Raw genomic sequence first — 17,518 nt, forward strand, 5'->3', positions numbered from 1 at the left:
TACCTAAGATTTGACACTACATGGCCCCGTCCATCGTCCCTTTGATGCGGTGAAGTTGTCCTGTCCCCTTAGCAGAAAAACACCCCCAAACCATAATGTTTCCACCTCCATGTTTGACGGTGGAGATGGTGTTCTTGGGGTCATAGGCAGCATTCCTCCTCCTCCAAACACGGCGAGTTGAGTTGATGTCAAAGAGCTCCATTTTGGTCTCATCTGACCACAACACTTTCACCAGTTGTCCTCTGAGTCATTCAGATGTTCATTGGCAAACTTCAGACAGGCATGTATATGTATTCTTGAGCAGGGGGACCTTGTGGGCGCTGCAGGATTTCAGTCCTTCACGGCGTAGTGTGTTACCAATTGTTTTCTTGGTGACTATGGTCCCAGCTGCCTTGAGATCATTGACAAGATCCTCCCGTGTAGTTCTGGGCTGATTCCTCACCGTTCTCATGATCATTGCAACTCCACGAGGTGAGATCTTGCATGGAGCCCCAGGCCGAGGGATATTGACAGTTCTTTTGTGTTTCTTCCATTTGCGAATAATTGCACTAAATGTTGTCACCTTCTCACCAAGCTGCTTGGCGATGGTCTTGTAGCCCATTCCAGCCTTGTGTAGGTCTACAATCTTGTCCCTGACATCTTTGGAGAGCTCTTTGGTCTTCTCCATGGTGGAGAGTTTGGAATCTGATTGATTGATTGCTTCTGTGGACAGGTGTCTTTTTTACAGGTAACAAGTTGCGGTTAGGAGCACTCCCTTTAAGAGTGTGCTCCTAATCTCAGCTCGTTACCTGTATAAAAGACACCTGGGAGCCAGAAATCTTTCTGATTGAGAGGGGGTCAAATACTTATTTCCCTCATTAAAATGCAAATCAATTTATAACATTTCTGACATGCGTTTTTCTGGATATTTTTGTTGTTATTCTGTCTCTCACTGTTCAAATGAACCTACCATTAAAATTATAGACTGATCCTTTCTTTGTCAGTGGGCAAACGTACAAAATCAGCAGGGGATCAAATACTTTTTTCCCCCATTGTACGTCAAGGCTGAGAAGTGTGTGTTCTCTAAACGAGCGGTCTCCTTCCTGGGTTATCACATTTCCACCACGGGGGTGGTGATGGAGTGTGACCGCGTTAAGGCCGTGCGTAATTGGCCGACTCCAACCGCGGTGATGGAGGTGCAGTGGTTCTTAGGGTTTGCCAATTACTACCGGAGGTTTATCCGGGGTTTTGGCCAGGAAGCGGCTCCCATTACCTCACTGCTGAAAGGGGGGCCGGTGCGTTTGCGGTGGTCGACTGAGGCGGACGGAGCCTTCAAGAGGTTGAAGGTGCTGTTCACCGAAGCACCCGTGTTGGCGCACCTGGACCCGTCTCTGGCATTCATAGTGGAGGTGGACGCATCCGAGGCTGGGGTGGGTGCTGTGCTATCACAGCGCTCGTGTACGCCACTGAAACTCCGCCCCTGCGCTTTCTTTTCGAAGAAGCTCAGTTCGGCGGAGCGTAACTATGATGTGGGGGACAGGGAGTTGCTAGCAGTGGTAAAAGCCTTGAGGGTGTGGCGAGACTGGCTTGAGGGGGCTAAGCACCCCTTTCTCTTCTGGACCGACCATCGGAATCTGGAGTATATCCGGGCAGCTAGGAGACTGAATCCGCGTCAGGCAAGGTGGGCCATGTTCTTCGCCCGGTTTAGGTTCACGATTTCCTATAGACCAGGCTCCCTGAACACAAGGGCCGACGCGCTGTCCCGTCTTTTGACACTGAGGACCGGCCCATCGATCCGACTCCCATCATTCCAGCGTGTAGGCTGGTGGCACTGGTAGTATGGGAGGTGGACTCAGACATCGAGCGGGCGTTAGTATTGGAACCTGCGCCTTCACAGTGTCCCGTGGGTCGCATGTACGTGCCGCTCGGTGTCCGTGATCAATTGATTCGGTGTGTACACACTCTACCCTCTTCGGGTCATCCTGGTGTGGCGAGGACAGTGCGGAGTCTCAGGGGGAAGTACTGGTGGCCCACCTTGGCTAAGGACATGAGATTCTATGTCTCTTCCTGTTCGGTGTGCGCCCAGAGTAAGGCTCCTAGGCATCTCCCTAGAGGGAAGTTACAGCCCCTCCCCGTTCCACAATGGCCATGGTCGCACCTGTCAGTAGTATCTACCCCCGTCTCAAGGGAGCACTACGATCCTGGTGGTTGTGGATCGGTTTTCAAAGTCCTGCCGTCTCCTCCCGTTGCCCAGTCTCCCTACGGCCCTGCAGACTGCGGAAGCCCTATTTACCCACGTCTTCCGGCACTAGGGGGTGCCGGAGGACATTGTCTCTGATCAAGGTTCCCAGTTCACATCCAGGATCTGGAAGGCGTTTATGGAGCGGTTGGGGGTCTCGGTCAGTTTGACCTCCGGTTATCCCCTCGAGAGTAATGGGCAGGCGGAGAGGGTGAACCAGGAGTTGGGCAGGTTTCTGAGGTAGTATTGCCAGGACCGGCCAGGGGAGTGGGCGAGGTACATTCCTTGGGCGGAGTTAGCCCAGAACTCACTTCGTCACTCCTCTACTAACCTGTCACGCTTTCAGTGTGTTTTGGGTTACCAGCCGGTCCTGGCACCATGGCACCAGAGCCAGACCGAGGCTCCTGCGGTGGAGGAATGGGTACAGCACTCCAAGGAGACCTGGAGAGCCGTCCAGGAATTCCTGAAGGAAGCCAGTGGAAGGCAGAAGAGGAGTGCTGACCGCCACCGCAGTGAGGCACCTGTGTTCGTACCGGGGGACAGGGTCTGGCTCTCGACCCGGAACTTGGCCCTCCGCTTGCCCTGCCGGAAGCTGGGGCCGCAGTGTGTGGGGCCCTTCAAAGTCCTGAGGAGGATAAACGAGGTGTGTTATCGGTTACAACTACCTTCCTATTACCGTATTAACCCCTCGTTTCATGTGTCTCTCCTCAGGCCGGTGGTAGCTGGTCCCCTACAGGAAGGTGAGGTGCCAGAGGTCCCTCCGCCCCCTCTGGACATCGGGGGGTCCCCGGCGTACAGCATACGGGCCATTCTGGACTCGAGACGCCGGGTGAGGGGCCTGCAGTACCTCGTGGACTGGGAGAGGTACGGTCCGGAGGAGAGGTGCTGGGTGCCAGCAGAGGACGTCTTGGACCCATCCATGTTGAAGGATTTCCATCGCCTCCGCCCGATCGCCCTGCGCCTCGTCCTCCGGGTCGCCCTCGAGGCCGGTGTCGGCGCGCTGCAGGTGCCGCGAGTCGGGGGGGGGGGGTACTGTCACAACTCCCACCGAAGGTGGTGCCCCCTCCTGCTCGGGTGGCGCTCGGTGGTCGTCGTCACCGGCCTACTAGCTGCCACTGATTCCTTTTTGTTTTCCCCTTTCTGTTATTGTTTGCACCTGTCCTTAGTTGGGTTGATTAGCGGGGCTATATTAGCTATTTGGCCCGCCTGCTCTTTGTGCGGGATTGTTTCTCTGTTGGTTGCTTTGTTACGCGCTGTATTGTATTCAGCGCTTGTGCGTGGGTTTACGTTCACTGTGTTTTGTCCCCTGTGTTTGGGGCACTTTGATTTTTGTGTGCGCTGAGTTCACTATTTGGGGTGGCAGGTGTTTTGCTGTGTCGCTCATTAAAAGCCATCACCCGTATCGCTGCTTCCTGCGTCTGATTCCTACTCCACTACGCCTAAGCATTACACAAGCCTTCCGACTAACCAATACGACAGAGAAAATGTGGAACACAACAATAACACAATTGCTCAAATGTGTCTACAATGGACAAAGTTCTACAATGGACTGAGTGTAACTTGCCTATCTTGAAAATGTGACAATTTAAAACGTTGTAGAGTCTCTTGATTGCATTGATTACATTGGTGACTTTATGAACACTGCCCCTGTTTGTCTGTAAAAGAATGAACATCTAGGGAGAAAAATACATGGTTGACTGGAAATGTCCCAGCAAAATGAAGTATCTAAGTAAAATGTCTATTCGGGAAGGAGTTCTGGTGGTAAATGACTCCCAAGGTGCTCGCTAGGAAATCCCCAGCCCACCAGGATCCATTAAACCTGATTCAAAATGTCCATATGGATCTCACGTTTTGGTTAATCACAGACTGTACAAAATAAGTTAATTGTCGTCAAATCTATTCAACCTCTTGCTCAGAGACCTCGAACAACAGGGCCCATCTATCGATGACTGCTAAGATATTAATCAGTATGGAGCAAACTGGTCGAGATAACGTGAACGCTGCACTAAAGAAGTCAGTTTTTTCTCAAATTAATTTGACTGTTTCATCATACATCTTCAGACGAGAACTTGAACAAAACCTTTCAACTCAATTTAACTGGAATAAAAACCTTTTCAACTTTTACTGTTCCAAACTGGTCATTTGTGTTTTGTGTTTCATGGCATAGTGGAAGTTTAGGCCACTCAAAAGAGTTCCTTATCTGATTGTGAATACATACAATTCCACATTTTAAAATGATTAATTAATAAACTTGACATTCTAGAAAAAGAAAGGGAGGCTGGATCTAATTATCCAATTAACTCGTATCTATTCAAAGGTTGGCAGGACCAGTATGGATGACAACAATATATTTTCATGCCCAGTCTCCTTAGCCCAGCTATCCCCTACCCTGTCCTCTATTCCCTGTGTTAGATTATATGTTGAGTCCATACAGCTTCTCCTGCAGTATAACCTTAACAATGGCAGACTCTTCCACTATTAGCCTTCTCTCTCCACCCCCCAGCCAGACCCAGCCATGGCCATCTAAGCCTAGCCTAATCCACATCCAGTCTAATTGACTGAGGTCTAAAGCCTTTCTCTGGATTGAGGCGAGGCCTGCAGGTAACTGTGCATCACTGCTCTTAGGGTGAGGTTAGATCCATTTACAGTGTCTTCAGAACATATTACCCCTTGACTTATTCCACATTTGGATGTGTTACAGCTTGAATTCAACTACACACAATACCCCATAATGACAAGGTGAAAACATGTTTTTGCAAATATATTGAAAATAAAATACAGAATTCTCATTTACATACGTATTCACACCCCTGAGTCAATACTTTATAGAAGCAACTTTGGCAGCGATTACAGTTTTCAGTCATCTTGTGTGTCTGTATTAGCATTGCCCATCTAGATTTGGGAATTTTCTCCCATTCTCCCTTGCAGATTTTCTCAAGCTCTGTTGAGTTAGATGGGGAGCGGAGGTGAACAGCATTCTTCAAGTCTTTCCACAGATTTTCAAAGGGATTCAGGTCTTAGCTTTAGCTGGGCCACTCAAGGACTTTCACATTCTTGTTCTGAAGCCATTCCAGCGTTGCTTTGGCTGTTGGAACGTAAATCTTTGCCACCAGTCTAAGGTCAATTGCACTCTGAAAAAGGTTCTCATCAAGGATTTGACTCGAACCATTGTTCCCTCTATCCTTACCAGTGTCTCAGTCCCTACCGCTGAAAAGCATCCCCATAGCATGATGCTGCCACATGGTAGGGATGGTGTTAGACGGGTGATGAGCTGTTTCTGGTTCTCTAGATATGCTCCAAATACAACAGGTATTTCACCTTATAGTGAAATGCTTACTTACAAGTTCTTAACCAACAATGCAGTTCAAGAAAGAGTTAAGAAAATATTTACTAAATAAACTAAAGTAAATATAGTAAAATAACACAATAAAAATAACGAGGCTATATACAGGGGGTACCGGTACCGAGTCAATGCGCGGGGGTACAGGTTCGTCTGGTTATTTTGTACATGTAGGTAGGGATAAAGTGACTATGCATAAATAATAAACAGCGAGTAGCTGCAGTGTAAAAACAAACGGAGGACGGCGGTGTGTCAATGTAAACAGTCTGGGTGGCCATTTGGTTAATTGTTCAGCAGTCTTATGGCTTGGGGGTAGAAGCTGTTAAGCAGCCTTTTGGCCCTAGCCCGCTTGCCGTGCAGTAGCAGAGAGAACATATGAATTGGGTGACTGAAGTCTTTGACAATTTTTTGGGCCTTGGTCTGACACCGCCTAGTATATAGGTCCTGGATAGTAGGAAGCTTGGCACCAGTGATGACCTGGGACGTATGCGCTACCCTCTGTAGCGCCTTACGGTCAGATAGCAAGCAGTTGCCATACCAGTCGGTGATGCAACCGGTCAGTATGCTCTTGATGGTGTAGCTGTAGAACTTTTTGAGGATCTGGGGACCCATGCCAAATCTTTTCAGTCTCCTGAGGGGAAGGTGTTGCAGAGGGAGGTGTTTAGTCCCAGGGTCCTTAGCTTAGTGATGAGCTTTGTGGGCACAATGGTGTTGAATGCTGAGCTGTAGTCAATGACCAACATTCTCACATAGGTGTTCCTTTTGTCCAGGTGGGAAAGGTCAGTGTGGAGTGCGATTGAGATTGCGTCATCTGTGGATCTGTTGGGGTGGTATGCGAATTGGAGTGGGTCTAGGGTTCCCGGGATGATGATGTTGATGTGAGCCATGGCCAGCCTTTCAAAGCCCTTCATGGCTATAGACGTGAGTGTAACGGGGCAATAGTCATTTAGGCAGGTTACCTTCGCTTTCTTGGGCACAGGGACTATGATGGTCTGCTTGAAACATGTAGTTATTAAAGACTCGGTAGGGAGAGGTTGAAAATGTCAGTGAAGAGACTTGCCAGTTGTTCCACGCATTTTTGAGTACATGTCCTGGTAATCCGTCTGACCTCGAGGCTTTGTGAATGTTGATATTTTTAAATGGTCTTGCACACATTGGCTACCGAGAGCGTGATCACACAGTCGTCCAGAATGGCTGGTGCTCTCATGCATGCTACAGTGGTGCTTGCCTCTACGCAAGCATAAAAGGCATTTAGCTCGTCTGGTAGGCTTGCGTCACTGGGCAGCTCGTGGCTAGGTTTCCCTTTGTAGTCCGTAATAGTTTTCAAGCCCTGCCACATCTGACAATCGTCAGAGCCGGTGTAGTAGGATTTAATCTTAATCCTGTATTGACGCTTTACCTGTTTGATTGTTTGTCTGAGGGCGTAGCGGGATTTCTTATAAGTGTACGGATTAGTGTCCCGCTCCTTGAAAGCGGCAGCTCTAGCCTTTAGCTCGGTGCGGATGTTCCCTGTAATCCATGGCTCTGGTTAGGATATGCATGTACAGTCACTGTGGGGACAATGTCGTCGATGCACTTATTGATGATGCCGGTGACTGAGATGGTATACTCCTCAATGCCATTGGATGAATTATGGAACATATTCCAGTCTGTGCTAGCAAAACAGTCCTGTAGCATAGCATCCGCGTTATATGAACACTTTCGTATTGAGCGAGTCACTGGTACTTCCTGCTTGAGTTTTGGCTTGTAAGCCGAAATCAGGTGGATAGATTAATGGTCAGATTTGCCAAATGGAGGGCGAGGAAGAGCTTTGTATCTCTGTGTGTGGAGTAAAGGTGGTCTAGAGTTTTATTCCCTCTGGTTGCACATGTGACATGCTGGTAGAAATTTGGTAAAATGTATTTAAGTTTGCTTGCATTAAAGTCCTCGGCCACAAGGAGCGCCGCTTCTGGGTGAGCATTTTCTTGTTTGCTTATGGCCTTATACAGCTCATTGAGTGTGGTCTTAGTGCCAGCATCGGTTTGTGGTGGTAAATAGACGGCTACGAATAATATAGATGAGAACTCTCTTCGTAGATAGTGTGGTCTACAGCTTATCATGAGGTACTCTACCTTAGATGAGCAATACCTCGAGACCTTTAAAATTAGAAATCGCACCCCAGATATTATTTACAAATGGACACACACCCCTGCCCCTCGTCTTACCAGACGTAGCTTCTCTGTCCTGCCGACGCACGGAATATCCAGCCAGCTCTTTAGTATCCGTGTCGTCGTTCAGCCACGTCTCTGTGAAACATAAGATATTACAGTTTTAAATGTCCCGTTGGTAGGATAGTCTTAATCGTAGGTCATTCATTTTATTTTCCAATGATTACACGTTGGCCAATAGTACGGATGGTAGTGGAGGTTTACTCACTCGCCTACGAATTCTCGGATGGCAGCCCGACCTCCACCCCCTTTTTCTCCATCTTTTCTTCACGCAAATGATGGGGATTTGGGCCTGGTCTCGAGAAAGCAGTGTATCCGGTTCGAGGTGAGTAATCGCTGTTCAGATGTCCAGAAGCTCTTTTCTGTCATAGGAGACGGTAGCAGCAACATTGTGTACAAAATAAGTAAAAAAATAAGTTAAACAACGCGAAAAAACAAACAAAATAGCACAGTTGGTTAGAATCCCGAAAAACGGCAGCCATCCCCTCCGGCACCATTATACAAGAACCCAAAGAGTAAAATGTTTGTCTAATCAGGCCACAGAATCTTTTGCCTTATGATCTGAGTCTTTCATGTGACCTTTTGCAAACTCCAGGCGTGCTGTCATGTGCCTTTTTCTCAGCAGTGGCTTCCGTCTCGCCACTCTCCCAAAAAGCCCAGATTGGTGAAGTGCTGTAGAGACTTGTCCTTCTGGCAGGTTCTCCCATTTCAGCCAAGGAATTCTGTAGTTCTGTCAGAGTGGTCATTGGTCACCTCCCTGACCAAGGTCCTTTTTTTATTTTATTTTTTATTTCACCTTTATTTAACCAGGTAGGCTAGTTGAGAACAAGTTCTCATTTGCAACTGTGACCTGGCCAAGATAAAGCAAAGCAGTTCGACACATACAACAACAAATAGTTACACATGGATAAACAAACATACAATCAATAATACAGTAGAAAAATCTATATACAGCATGTGCAAATGAGGTAGGATAAGAGAGGTAAGGCAATAAATAGGCCATGGTGGCGAAGGAATTACAATATAGCAATTAAACACTGGAATGGTAGGATGTGCAGAAGATGAATGTGCAAGTAGAGCTACTGGGGTGCAAAGGAGCAAGATAAATAAATAAATACAGTAAGGGGATGAGGTAGATTGGATGGGCTATTTACAGATGAGCTATGTACAGGTGCAGTGATCTGTGAGCTGCTTGGGCAGCTGGTGCATAAAGCTAGTGAGGGAGGTAAGAGTCTCCAGCTTCAGAGATTTTTGCAGTTCGTTCCAGTCATTGGCAGCAGAGAACTGGAAGGAGAGGCGGCCAAAGGAAGAATTGGCTTTGGGGGTGACCAGTGAGATATACCTGCTGGAGCGCGTGTTACAGTTGGGTGCTGCTATGGTGACCAGTGAGCTGAGATAAGGGGGGGGGGGGGTTTACCTAGCAGAGACTTGTAGATGACCTGGAGCCAGAGGGTTTGGTGACGAGTATGAAGTGAGGGCCAGCCAACGAAAGCATACAGGTCGCAGTGGTGGGTAGTATATGGGGCTTTGGTGACAAAACGGATGGCACTGTGATAGACTGCATCCAATTTGCTGAGTAGAGTGTTGGAGGATTTTTTGTAAATGACATCGCCGAAGTCGAGGATCGGTAGGATGGTCAGTTTTACGAGGGTATGTTTGGCAGCATGAGTGAAGGATGCTTTGTTGCGAAATAGGAAGCCGATTCTAGATTTAATTTTGGATTGGACATGTTTAATGTGAGTCTGGAAGGAGAGTTTACAGCAACCAAACTGGTAAAAAGTTAATTTGTGGAATTTCTTTCCTTCTTAATGTGTTTGAGCCAGTACCGTGTTATGACAAGGTAGGGGTGGTATACAGAAGATTGGTATACTATTTGGTAAAAGACCAAGTCCATATTATGGCAAGAAAAGCTCAAATAGACTGCGTGAATCAGGCCTTCATGGTTGAAATCCTGCAAAGAAACCACTAATAAAGGACACCAATAATAAGAAGAGACTTGCTTGGACCAAGAAACATGAGCAATGGACATTAGACCGGTGGAAATCTGACCTTTGGTCTGAAAAGTCCAAATCTTATATTTTTTGTTCCAAACACCATGTCTTTATGACACAGAGTAGGTGAACGGATGATCTCCGCATGTGTGGTTCCCACCGCGAAGCATGGAGGAGGAGGTGTGATGGTGCTTTGCTGGTGACACTGTCAGTTATTTATTTAGTTGTCATAATGTTTCAGAAAATGTACATTATCCCAGGGGCATTGGAAGACACAATGTAAGTAACCTAATTTATGTCCCTCTTACTGCCCTGAATGCCTCTGCGGATCCTACAGCTATTGTATGCAGTAATCATATGACCAGAGTAATACTGTTAGCACTAAGGTGGTGTGCCTTAGTAGGAAGTCCACTGTGTGCAGCACACCCTGCACTAATAAAAATAACCTAAGCATGTCTACCTATGCTAAACTTCCCAATAAAGCAAGAAAGTGTTAGAAATATTCCACGTTAACATATTTAGCTTAAGTAACAATGTTCATGAAATCAATCATTTGCTAGTAAAAGATGACATTCATATTCTGACAATCTCTGAAACTCACTTAGATAATACCTTTGATGACACAGTGGTAGCAATACATGGTTATAAGATCTACAGAAAAGACAAATCAAATGTTATTGGTCACATGCAGATGTTATTGCGTGTGTAGCAAAATGCTTGTGATAAGTTCAATTGCCCTGGGTGGTACGAACAAAGAATCCAGTTCGGGAAAGTCATATTCTTGGTCGTAATGCTGGTGAGTTACTGACGCTCTGATATTCAAAAGTTATTTCCGGCTGTACGTAATAACACAAAAAACTTGCTGGATAATAATGTAAGAAATAACACACACAAAAAAAAAAAATACTGCAAAGTTGCTTAGGAGCTAGAAGCAGAGCTACCGTGTCTGTTGGTGCCATCTTACATGCCAAAAGTGGAAATGCCAAAGGTGGAGAAGTGGCTGTTTATATTCAGAACCACATTCCTGCGAAGCTTAGAGAGGATCTCATGTTAAATAAGTAATATGGCTACAGGTTCATCTACCTTACCTAAAGCCATTCTGGTGGGAAGCTGCTATAGACCACCATGTACTAACAGTCAGTATCTGGATAACATGTGTGAAATCCTTGATAATGTATGTGATATCCATAGAGAGGTATATTTTCTGGGTGATTTAAATATTGACTAGCTTTCATCAGGCTGCCCACTCAAGAGAAAGCTTCAAACTGTAACTAGTGCCTGCAACCTGGTTCAGGTCATCAATCAACCTACCAGGTGTAGTTATACACAGCACAGGAATGAAATGATGAACAAATCTATTGGATTTAGTGATCACAATATAGTAGCCATATCTAGGAAAACCAAAGTTCAAAAGGCTGGGCCTAATATAGTGTATAAGAGGTCATACAATACGTTTTGGAGTGATTTCTATGTTGTTGATGGTCTGTGGTGTGTAATGGCAAGCAATCAGACGCTGCACTTGACACATTAATGAAATTGCTTATCCCAGTTACTAATAAGCATGCACCCATTAAGAAATTAACTGTAAAAACGGTTAAATCCCTGTGGATTTATGAAGAATTAAAAAATTCTAAAGGAATGGCAAATAAGTCTGGCTGCACATTCGATTGGCAAACGTACTGCAAATTGAGAAATCATCTGAATAAATTGAATCAAAAGAAGAAACTACACTATGAAACAAAGATAAATGACATAAAGAATGATTGTAAAAAGCTTTGGAGCTGTCACGACTTCTGCCAAAGTTGGTCCCTCTCCTTGTTCGGGCGGCGTTTGGCGGTCGACATCACCGGCCTTCTAGCCATCGCCAATCCACTTTTTATTTTCCATTTGTTTTGTCTTTGTCTTACACACCTGGTTTCAATTCCCCAATTACTTGTTCAACCTCTGTTCCCCCATGTTTGTTTGTGTAATTGTTTGTATGTAATACGGTCCGTTATTGTGGGCTCGCATTATTGCTTTGTATTTGTTTGTATTTTGAGTAAATATGTTTTTTACTCATATCTGCTGTCCTGCGCCTGACTCCTCCACACCAGCTCACAAAGACTTTATTACAGGAGCACCTAAAATGAAATCTTGGGTAAAAAGGCAAACTCTGCTACATCATTCACTGAATCAGACGGCTCATTCGTCACAAAACCCACTGGTATTGCCAACTACTTTCATTATTTTTTAATTGGCAAGATTACCAAACAGGCATGACATGCCAGCAACAAACGCAGACACTACACATCCAAGTGTATCTGACCAAATTATGAAAGACAGGAATTGTAATTTTGAATTCCGTAAAGTAAGTGTGGAAGAGGTGAAGAAATAATTGTTGTCTACCAACAATGACAAGCCACAAGGGTCTGACAATCTAGATGGAAAATTACTGATGATAATAGCAGACGATATTGGCACACTATTTGCCATATCTTCAATTTAAGCCTACTAGAAAGTGTGTGCCCTCAGGCCTGGAGGGAAGCAAAAGTTATTTGCCTACCTAAGAATAGTAAAGCCCCCTTTACTGGCTCAAATAGCCGACCAATCGGCCTGTTACCAACCCTTAGTAAACATTTGGAAAAATGAGTGTTTGACCAGATACAATGCTATTTTACAGTAAACAAATTTACAACAGACTTTCAGCACCCGTATAGGGAAAGAAATTCAACTTGCTCAGCACTTACACAAATGACTGATGATTGGCTGAGAGAAATTGATGATACAAATATTTTTGGGGCTGTTTTGTCAGACTTCAGTGCAGCTTTTCACATTATCGATCATAGTCTGCTGCTGGAAAAACGTATGTGTTATGTCTTAACACCCCATGCTATATCGTGGATAAGGAGCGACCTGTCTAACAGAACACAGAGGGTGTTCTTTAATGGAAGGCTCTCCAACAAAATCCAGGGAGAATCAGGAATTCCCCAGGGCAGCTGTCTTACTTTTTTCAATCTTTACTAACGACATGCCACTGGCTTTGAGTAAAACCAGTGAGTCTATGTATACGGATGACTCAACACTATACACGTCAGCTACCACAGCGACTGAAATGACAGCAACACCTAACAACAAGCAGTTAGTTTCAGAATTGGTGGCAAGGAATAAGTTTGTCCTAAATATTTATAAAAATAAAAGCACTGTATTTGGTACAAATCATTAACTAAACCCTAAACCTTAACTAAATCTTGTAATAAATCATGTGGAAATTGAGCAAGTTGAGGACACTAAACTGCTTGGAGTAACCCTGGATTGTAAACTGTCATGGTCAAAAAATATTGATACAACAGTAGCTAGGATGGGAAGAAGTCTGTCTATATCGTTGCATTCTTAACAGCACCAGCAACAAGGCAGGTCCTACAGGCCCTAGTTTTGTCGCACCTGGACTACTTTTCAGTCGTGTGGTCAGGTGCCACAAAGAGGGACTTAGGAAAATTGCAATTGGCTCAGAACAGGGCAGCATAGCTGGCCCTTGGATGTACACAGAGAGTAAACATCAATAATATGCATGTCAATTTCTCCTGGCTCAAAGTGGAGGAGAGATTGACTTCATCAATACTTGTATTTGTGAAAGGTATTGACATGTTGAATGTACCAAGCTACTGGCACATAGCTCGGACACCCATGCATACCCCCCAAGACACCAGAGGTCTCTTCACAGTCCCCCAAGTCCAGAACAGACTATTGGAGGCGCACAGTACTACATAGAGCCATGACTACATTGAACTCTATTCCACATCAAGTAACTCATGCAAGTAGGAAAATTAGATTTAAAAAATAGATAAAAATACACCTTATGGAACAATGGGGGACTGTGAAGCAACACAAACATAGACACATGAATACAAACACTATAACATACGCACTATTCACGCACGTACACATGTATTTTATAGTTATGTCGTAGTAGAGTAGGGGCCTGCGGGCACACAGTTAATATGTTGTGAAATCTGTTATGAATGTATTGTAATGTTTTAAAATGTATAACTGCTTTAATTTTGCTGGACCCCATGAAGAGTAGCTGCTGCCTTGGCAGTAAATACAAATACAAATGTATGTGTCTGTAATGCACAGTAACCCATCCCTTTAGCAAACTTCAACAATTCAGAAAAACAACACATTACTACACTACAACACACCCAGCTAAACCTGAGGAACATTGAGATTGTGAAATGAATTATAGGTGTTACTTCCATTGCTATTATTATTGAGTTTGACTTCAACCCACATCATGATGACTCGTCTGTCTGCGGTGTGTGTGTATATGCATGTGTGTATGCAAGCCCGAGCGTTTCTGTATGTGTGAGTGTCAGTGTGCGCACACGCGCCTGTGTGTGTTCTCAGTCACCCACCTGGAGGCTGTCGTCCTCCTTGACCAGCTCTTTCGGAGGGAACAAGTCCTTGGCCTGGATATACTCCAGACTGGGGGGTCCTTCTTCACCCTGGAGGACAGAGATGAACACAGGCTGGTCAGACATCTCAGTTCACACAACATACAAATAGTAACAGTAACACTACTTTATCAGATCAAAAAGAAAGCACAAGAACAGGGGCTTCAATCAATCATCAGCCACCCTGGAAAAGGTCAATAAAAGCAACTCCCTTTACAGGAGCCTACAGGGGCACTGTCCTGTTTTTCTGAAATGGTAGACTAGAGCTGTCATTAACATTGCCTGCAAAGAGCCGGCGTCAAACGCCATACAACACACTCACTTCTTCTCTGAAAAAGGGAGTTCTCACAGGTCAGTTTGAAGTTGGAACTTTCAGTCAGGCAATTATTTATTATTATGAGTGACCTGTGTTTTTTTGGGGAGGACATGACAGAGAGTGTCCCCTAGACAGCTGCTGTTTATGTCTGTGCCTCCTCCCCAGCCAGCGAGACGGCCTGCGCCCGTGGCAGACTGTGGCAGACAGCACTGCAGACACAGCAGTCAACCCAGCTGTAGCCCTACACAGCAAGAACAACATACAGTTGAAGTCGGAAGTTTACATACACCTTAGCCAAATACATTTAAACTCAGTTTTTCACAATTCCTGACATTGAATCCTAGTAAAAACTCCCTGTTTAGGTCAGTTAGGATCAACACTTTATTTTAAGAATGTGAATTGTCAGAATAATAGTTGAGAGAATGATTTATTTCAGCTTGTATTTTCAGCCTGTATGGACTTCACGTTGTGCCCGGTTTGGCATTGTCATGCCAAACTTTTGCCATGAAGTTGGAAGCACAGAATCGTCTAGGATGTTATTGTATGCTGTAGCATTAAGATTTCCCTTCACTGGAACTAAGGGGCTAGACAGAACCATAAAAAACAGTCCCAGACCATTCCTCGTCCACCAAACTTTACAGCACTATGCATTTGGGCAGGAAGCGTTCTCCTGGCATCCGCCAAACCCAGATTCGTCCATTGGCCTGTTAGATGGTGAAGTGTGATTCATCACTCCAGAGAATGTGTTTCCACTGCTCCAGAGTCCAATGGCGGTGAGCTTTACACCACTCCAGCCGACACTTGGCATTGCGCATGGTGATCTTAGGCTTGTGTACGGCTGCTTGGCCATGGAAACCCATTTCATGAAGCTCCGACGAACAGTTCTTGTGCTGACATTGCTTCCAGAGGCAGTTTGGAACTCGGTAGTGAGTGTTGCAACCGAGGACAGACTATTTTTACGCGCTACGCGCTTCAGTGTTCCCGTTCTGTGAGCTTGTGTGGCTTACCACTTTTTGGCTGGGTCGTTATTTCCCCTAGATGTTTCCACTTCACAATAACAGAACATACAGTTGACCGGTGCAGCTGTAGCAGGGCAGAAATTTGACTAAGTGACTTGTTGGAAAGGTGGCATCCTATGACGGTGCCAGTTTAAAGTCACTGAGCTATTCATTAAGGCCATTCTACTGCCAATGTCTGTTTGTGGAGATTGCATGGCTGTGTGCTAGATTTCATACACCTGTCAGCAACGGGTGTGGCTGAAATAGGGGTGTCCACATACCTTTGTATATATAGTGTACTTATTCCCTACAGACTGTAGATAAGTTGCTTAGACGGCTTATTGGAGGTGGGACTGAGGCCCACAGATGGGACAGCATGGCAGATGGCTGGGATTGTGAGGGGACAGTGAGGAGACTGGGGGAGTCAAAGGGAAGAGACCGTGACCTTGAAAGAAGGGAAGCAGCTGACAAGTCGTGACAATCTCAAAGCTTCGTAAAAGATGCAACCAGTTAGACAAGGGTTTTGGGGTTTCAACAATTAGCATGTGATTTGCATATTTCAGCTAATACCTTCAAATGAGCAGGAGTCGAAACAACAATGTCTATGAGTACAGCTCTTATTGCACAAATGCACATTTCTAGGGAAATCTTTCCCTTTGAAAAAGTTACTCTTAAAAAGACGAGAAAAAAAACATAAGCGTACTCTACCGTGTGCAACCCTCTCGAGGGCAAGTCTTTTTCAATATTTGCTTACACAGCAATCTACATATATGCCCTAATTCAGCAATATCTCATCTTATTCTACAACTATAGGCTATATGCTACATAACACTACCACTTGAGTCTTGTACTGGGCCATTTATGAGGAAATTATGAATTACATTTTTCAAGACCCTGATTGATACCTCAGAGGGAAGAAACAAACTATAACAAGCTTTTACACTTGTTAAACAACAATTCTTTGAGGACCAACTAACAATTTCAATATAGATTATTAGATGCGTGTCAACTGTTGAACTCCTTTGGGAAAACATAAGGCACATCCTAGATAAAAAACTAGCTTGGAAACTGAAGCATCAAGCAATAATGCTCACTATACTATTGCCCAGTCTCCTTCCACTGAGGAGAAACAGGGGAAGCAGCAGGAGGATACAGATATAACCCCCTCTCCCCTCCCTCCTCCCTCCATCCCGGCTGTCTCCCCAGCAGCAGGTACCCAGCTCCCTCCCTCCCTCCATCCATCCACTGCCTTGGCTCAGACACATGGGTCAAGATGAGAGGGCCCTCTGCGGAGTCTACAGCACCACAGACAGACCAGACACAGCAACATGAGGTCTTTACTCAATGTACTGCATGCTGGCATGTGCCTCATATCAGACGGGAATCAAATGTCAGTACTGTCATGGGGCTACATCCCCTGGTACATGCCCACTAAGCCTACATCATTATCAGCCATGTGAAAGTGGGAAGCCGGTTAAAACCACCCAAAAGTACAGGTTTTTAAACCTCTGAAATATTTTTTTTCATTTTTTACATTTAGCTCGACATTAAATTCACTTCACCAATCAGTGCTGATAGAGCAGCTTGCCATGGAGCGGTTTAAGCGACTTAATTTGTATAAGAAAGTTGTTAAAAGCTGATTTTATTTTGCCGTAAACAGCATGGTTTAATCATAATGAAAGACAAACACACGCGTCATTATCCTGCCAGTCACAGTGTAGGGCGTGAGATGCAACTGAAATTTTGCAGGCGAGGTGAGAGCGAGAGAGAATGGAGGAAGCTTGCCTTGAAGCCCTGGTCATTTTGTTATGACATGCATTATCTGAATTAAGCCCACAGAATTATACTTACGCAGGAGCGGCTTCTGTGGAGGAACTTTGAATGTCTTTGAAATTCTGAGTTCTAGCTAGCTAGCTAACAAGCGTGTGCGTACAGAGCAGCACTAGAATTAAAAAACATATTTTTGTAGTTAATAAATCCAATGCAAAACTTCATAACTATAGTATCCTTAACTAACA

The 17,518-nt window shown here is 45.0% G+C and overlaps 1 protein-coding gene across 2 annotated transcripts in view; it reads right to left on the reverse strand.

Moving 5' to 3' along the window:
* LOC106567397 (phosphatidylinositol-3,5-bisphosphate 3-phosphatase MTMR4) overlaps positions 1-17,518 on the reverse strand; it is a 140,638-nt gene that overhangs the window by 65,775 nt on the left and 57,345 nt on the right. The window contains exons 1-3 of one of the 2 annotated variants that reach the window (XM_082960199.1): positions 14,148-14,237; positions 7,974-8,127; positions 7,763-7,843 (exon numbers count right to left, since the gene is read on the reverse strand). Coding sequence is in view for 1 of the 2 variants with exons in the window: in XM_014136580.3 (XP_013992055.3) it covers positions 14,148-14,237 (90 nt within the window). In the remaining variant the exon portion in view is untranslated. Of the gene's footprint in view, positions 1-7,762; positions 7,844-7,973; positions 8,128-14,147; positions 14,238-17,518 lie in introns of those variants that run through there. The other variant, XM_014136580.3, reaches the window with a different exon arrangement.

The sequence above is a fragment of the Salmo salar genome, chromosome 13 (genome assembly GCF_965601325.2).
Source record: "Salmo salar chromosome 13, fSalSal1, whole genome shotgun sequence".
Classification (NCBI taxonomy): Eukaryota; Metazoa; Chordata; class Actinopteri; order Salmoniformes; family Salmonidae; genus Salmo; species Salmo salar.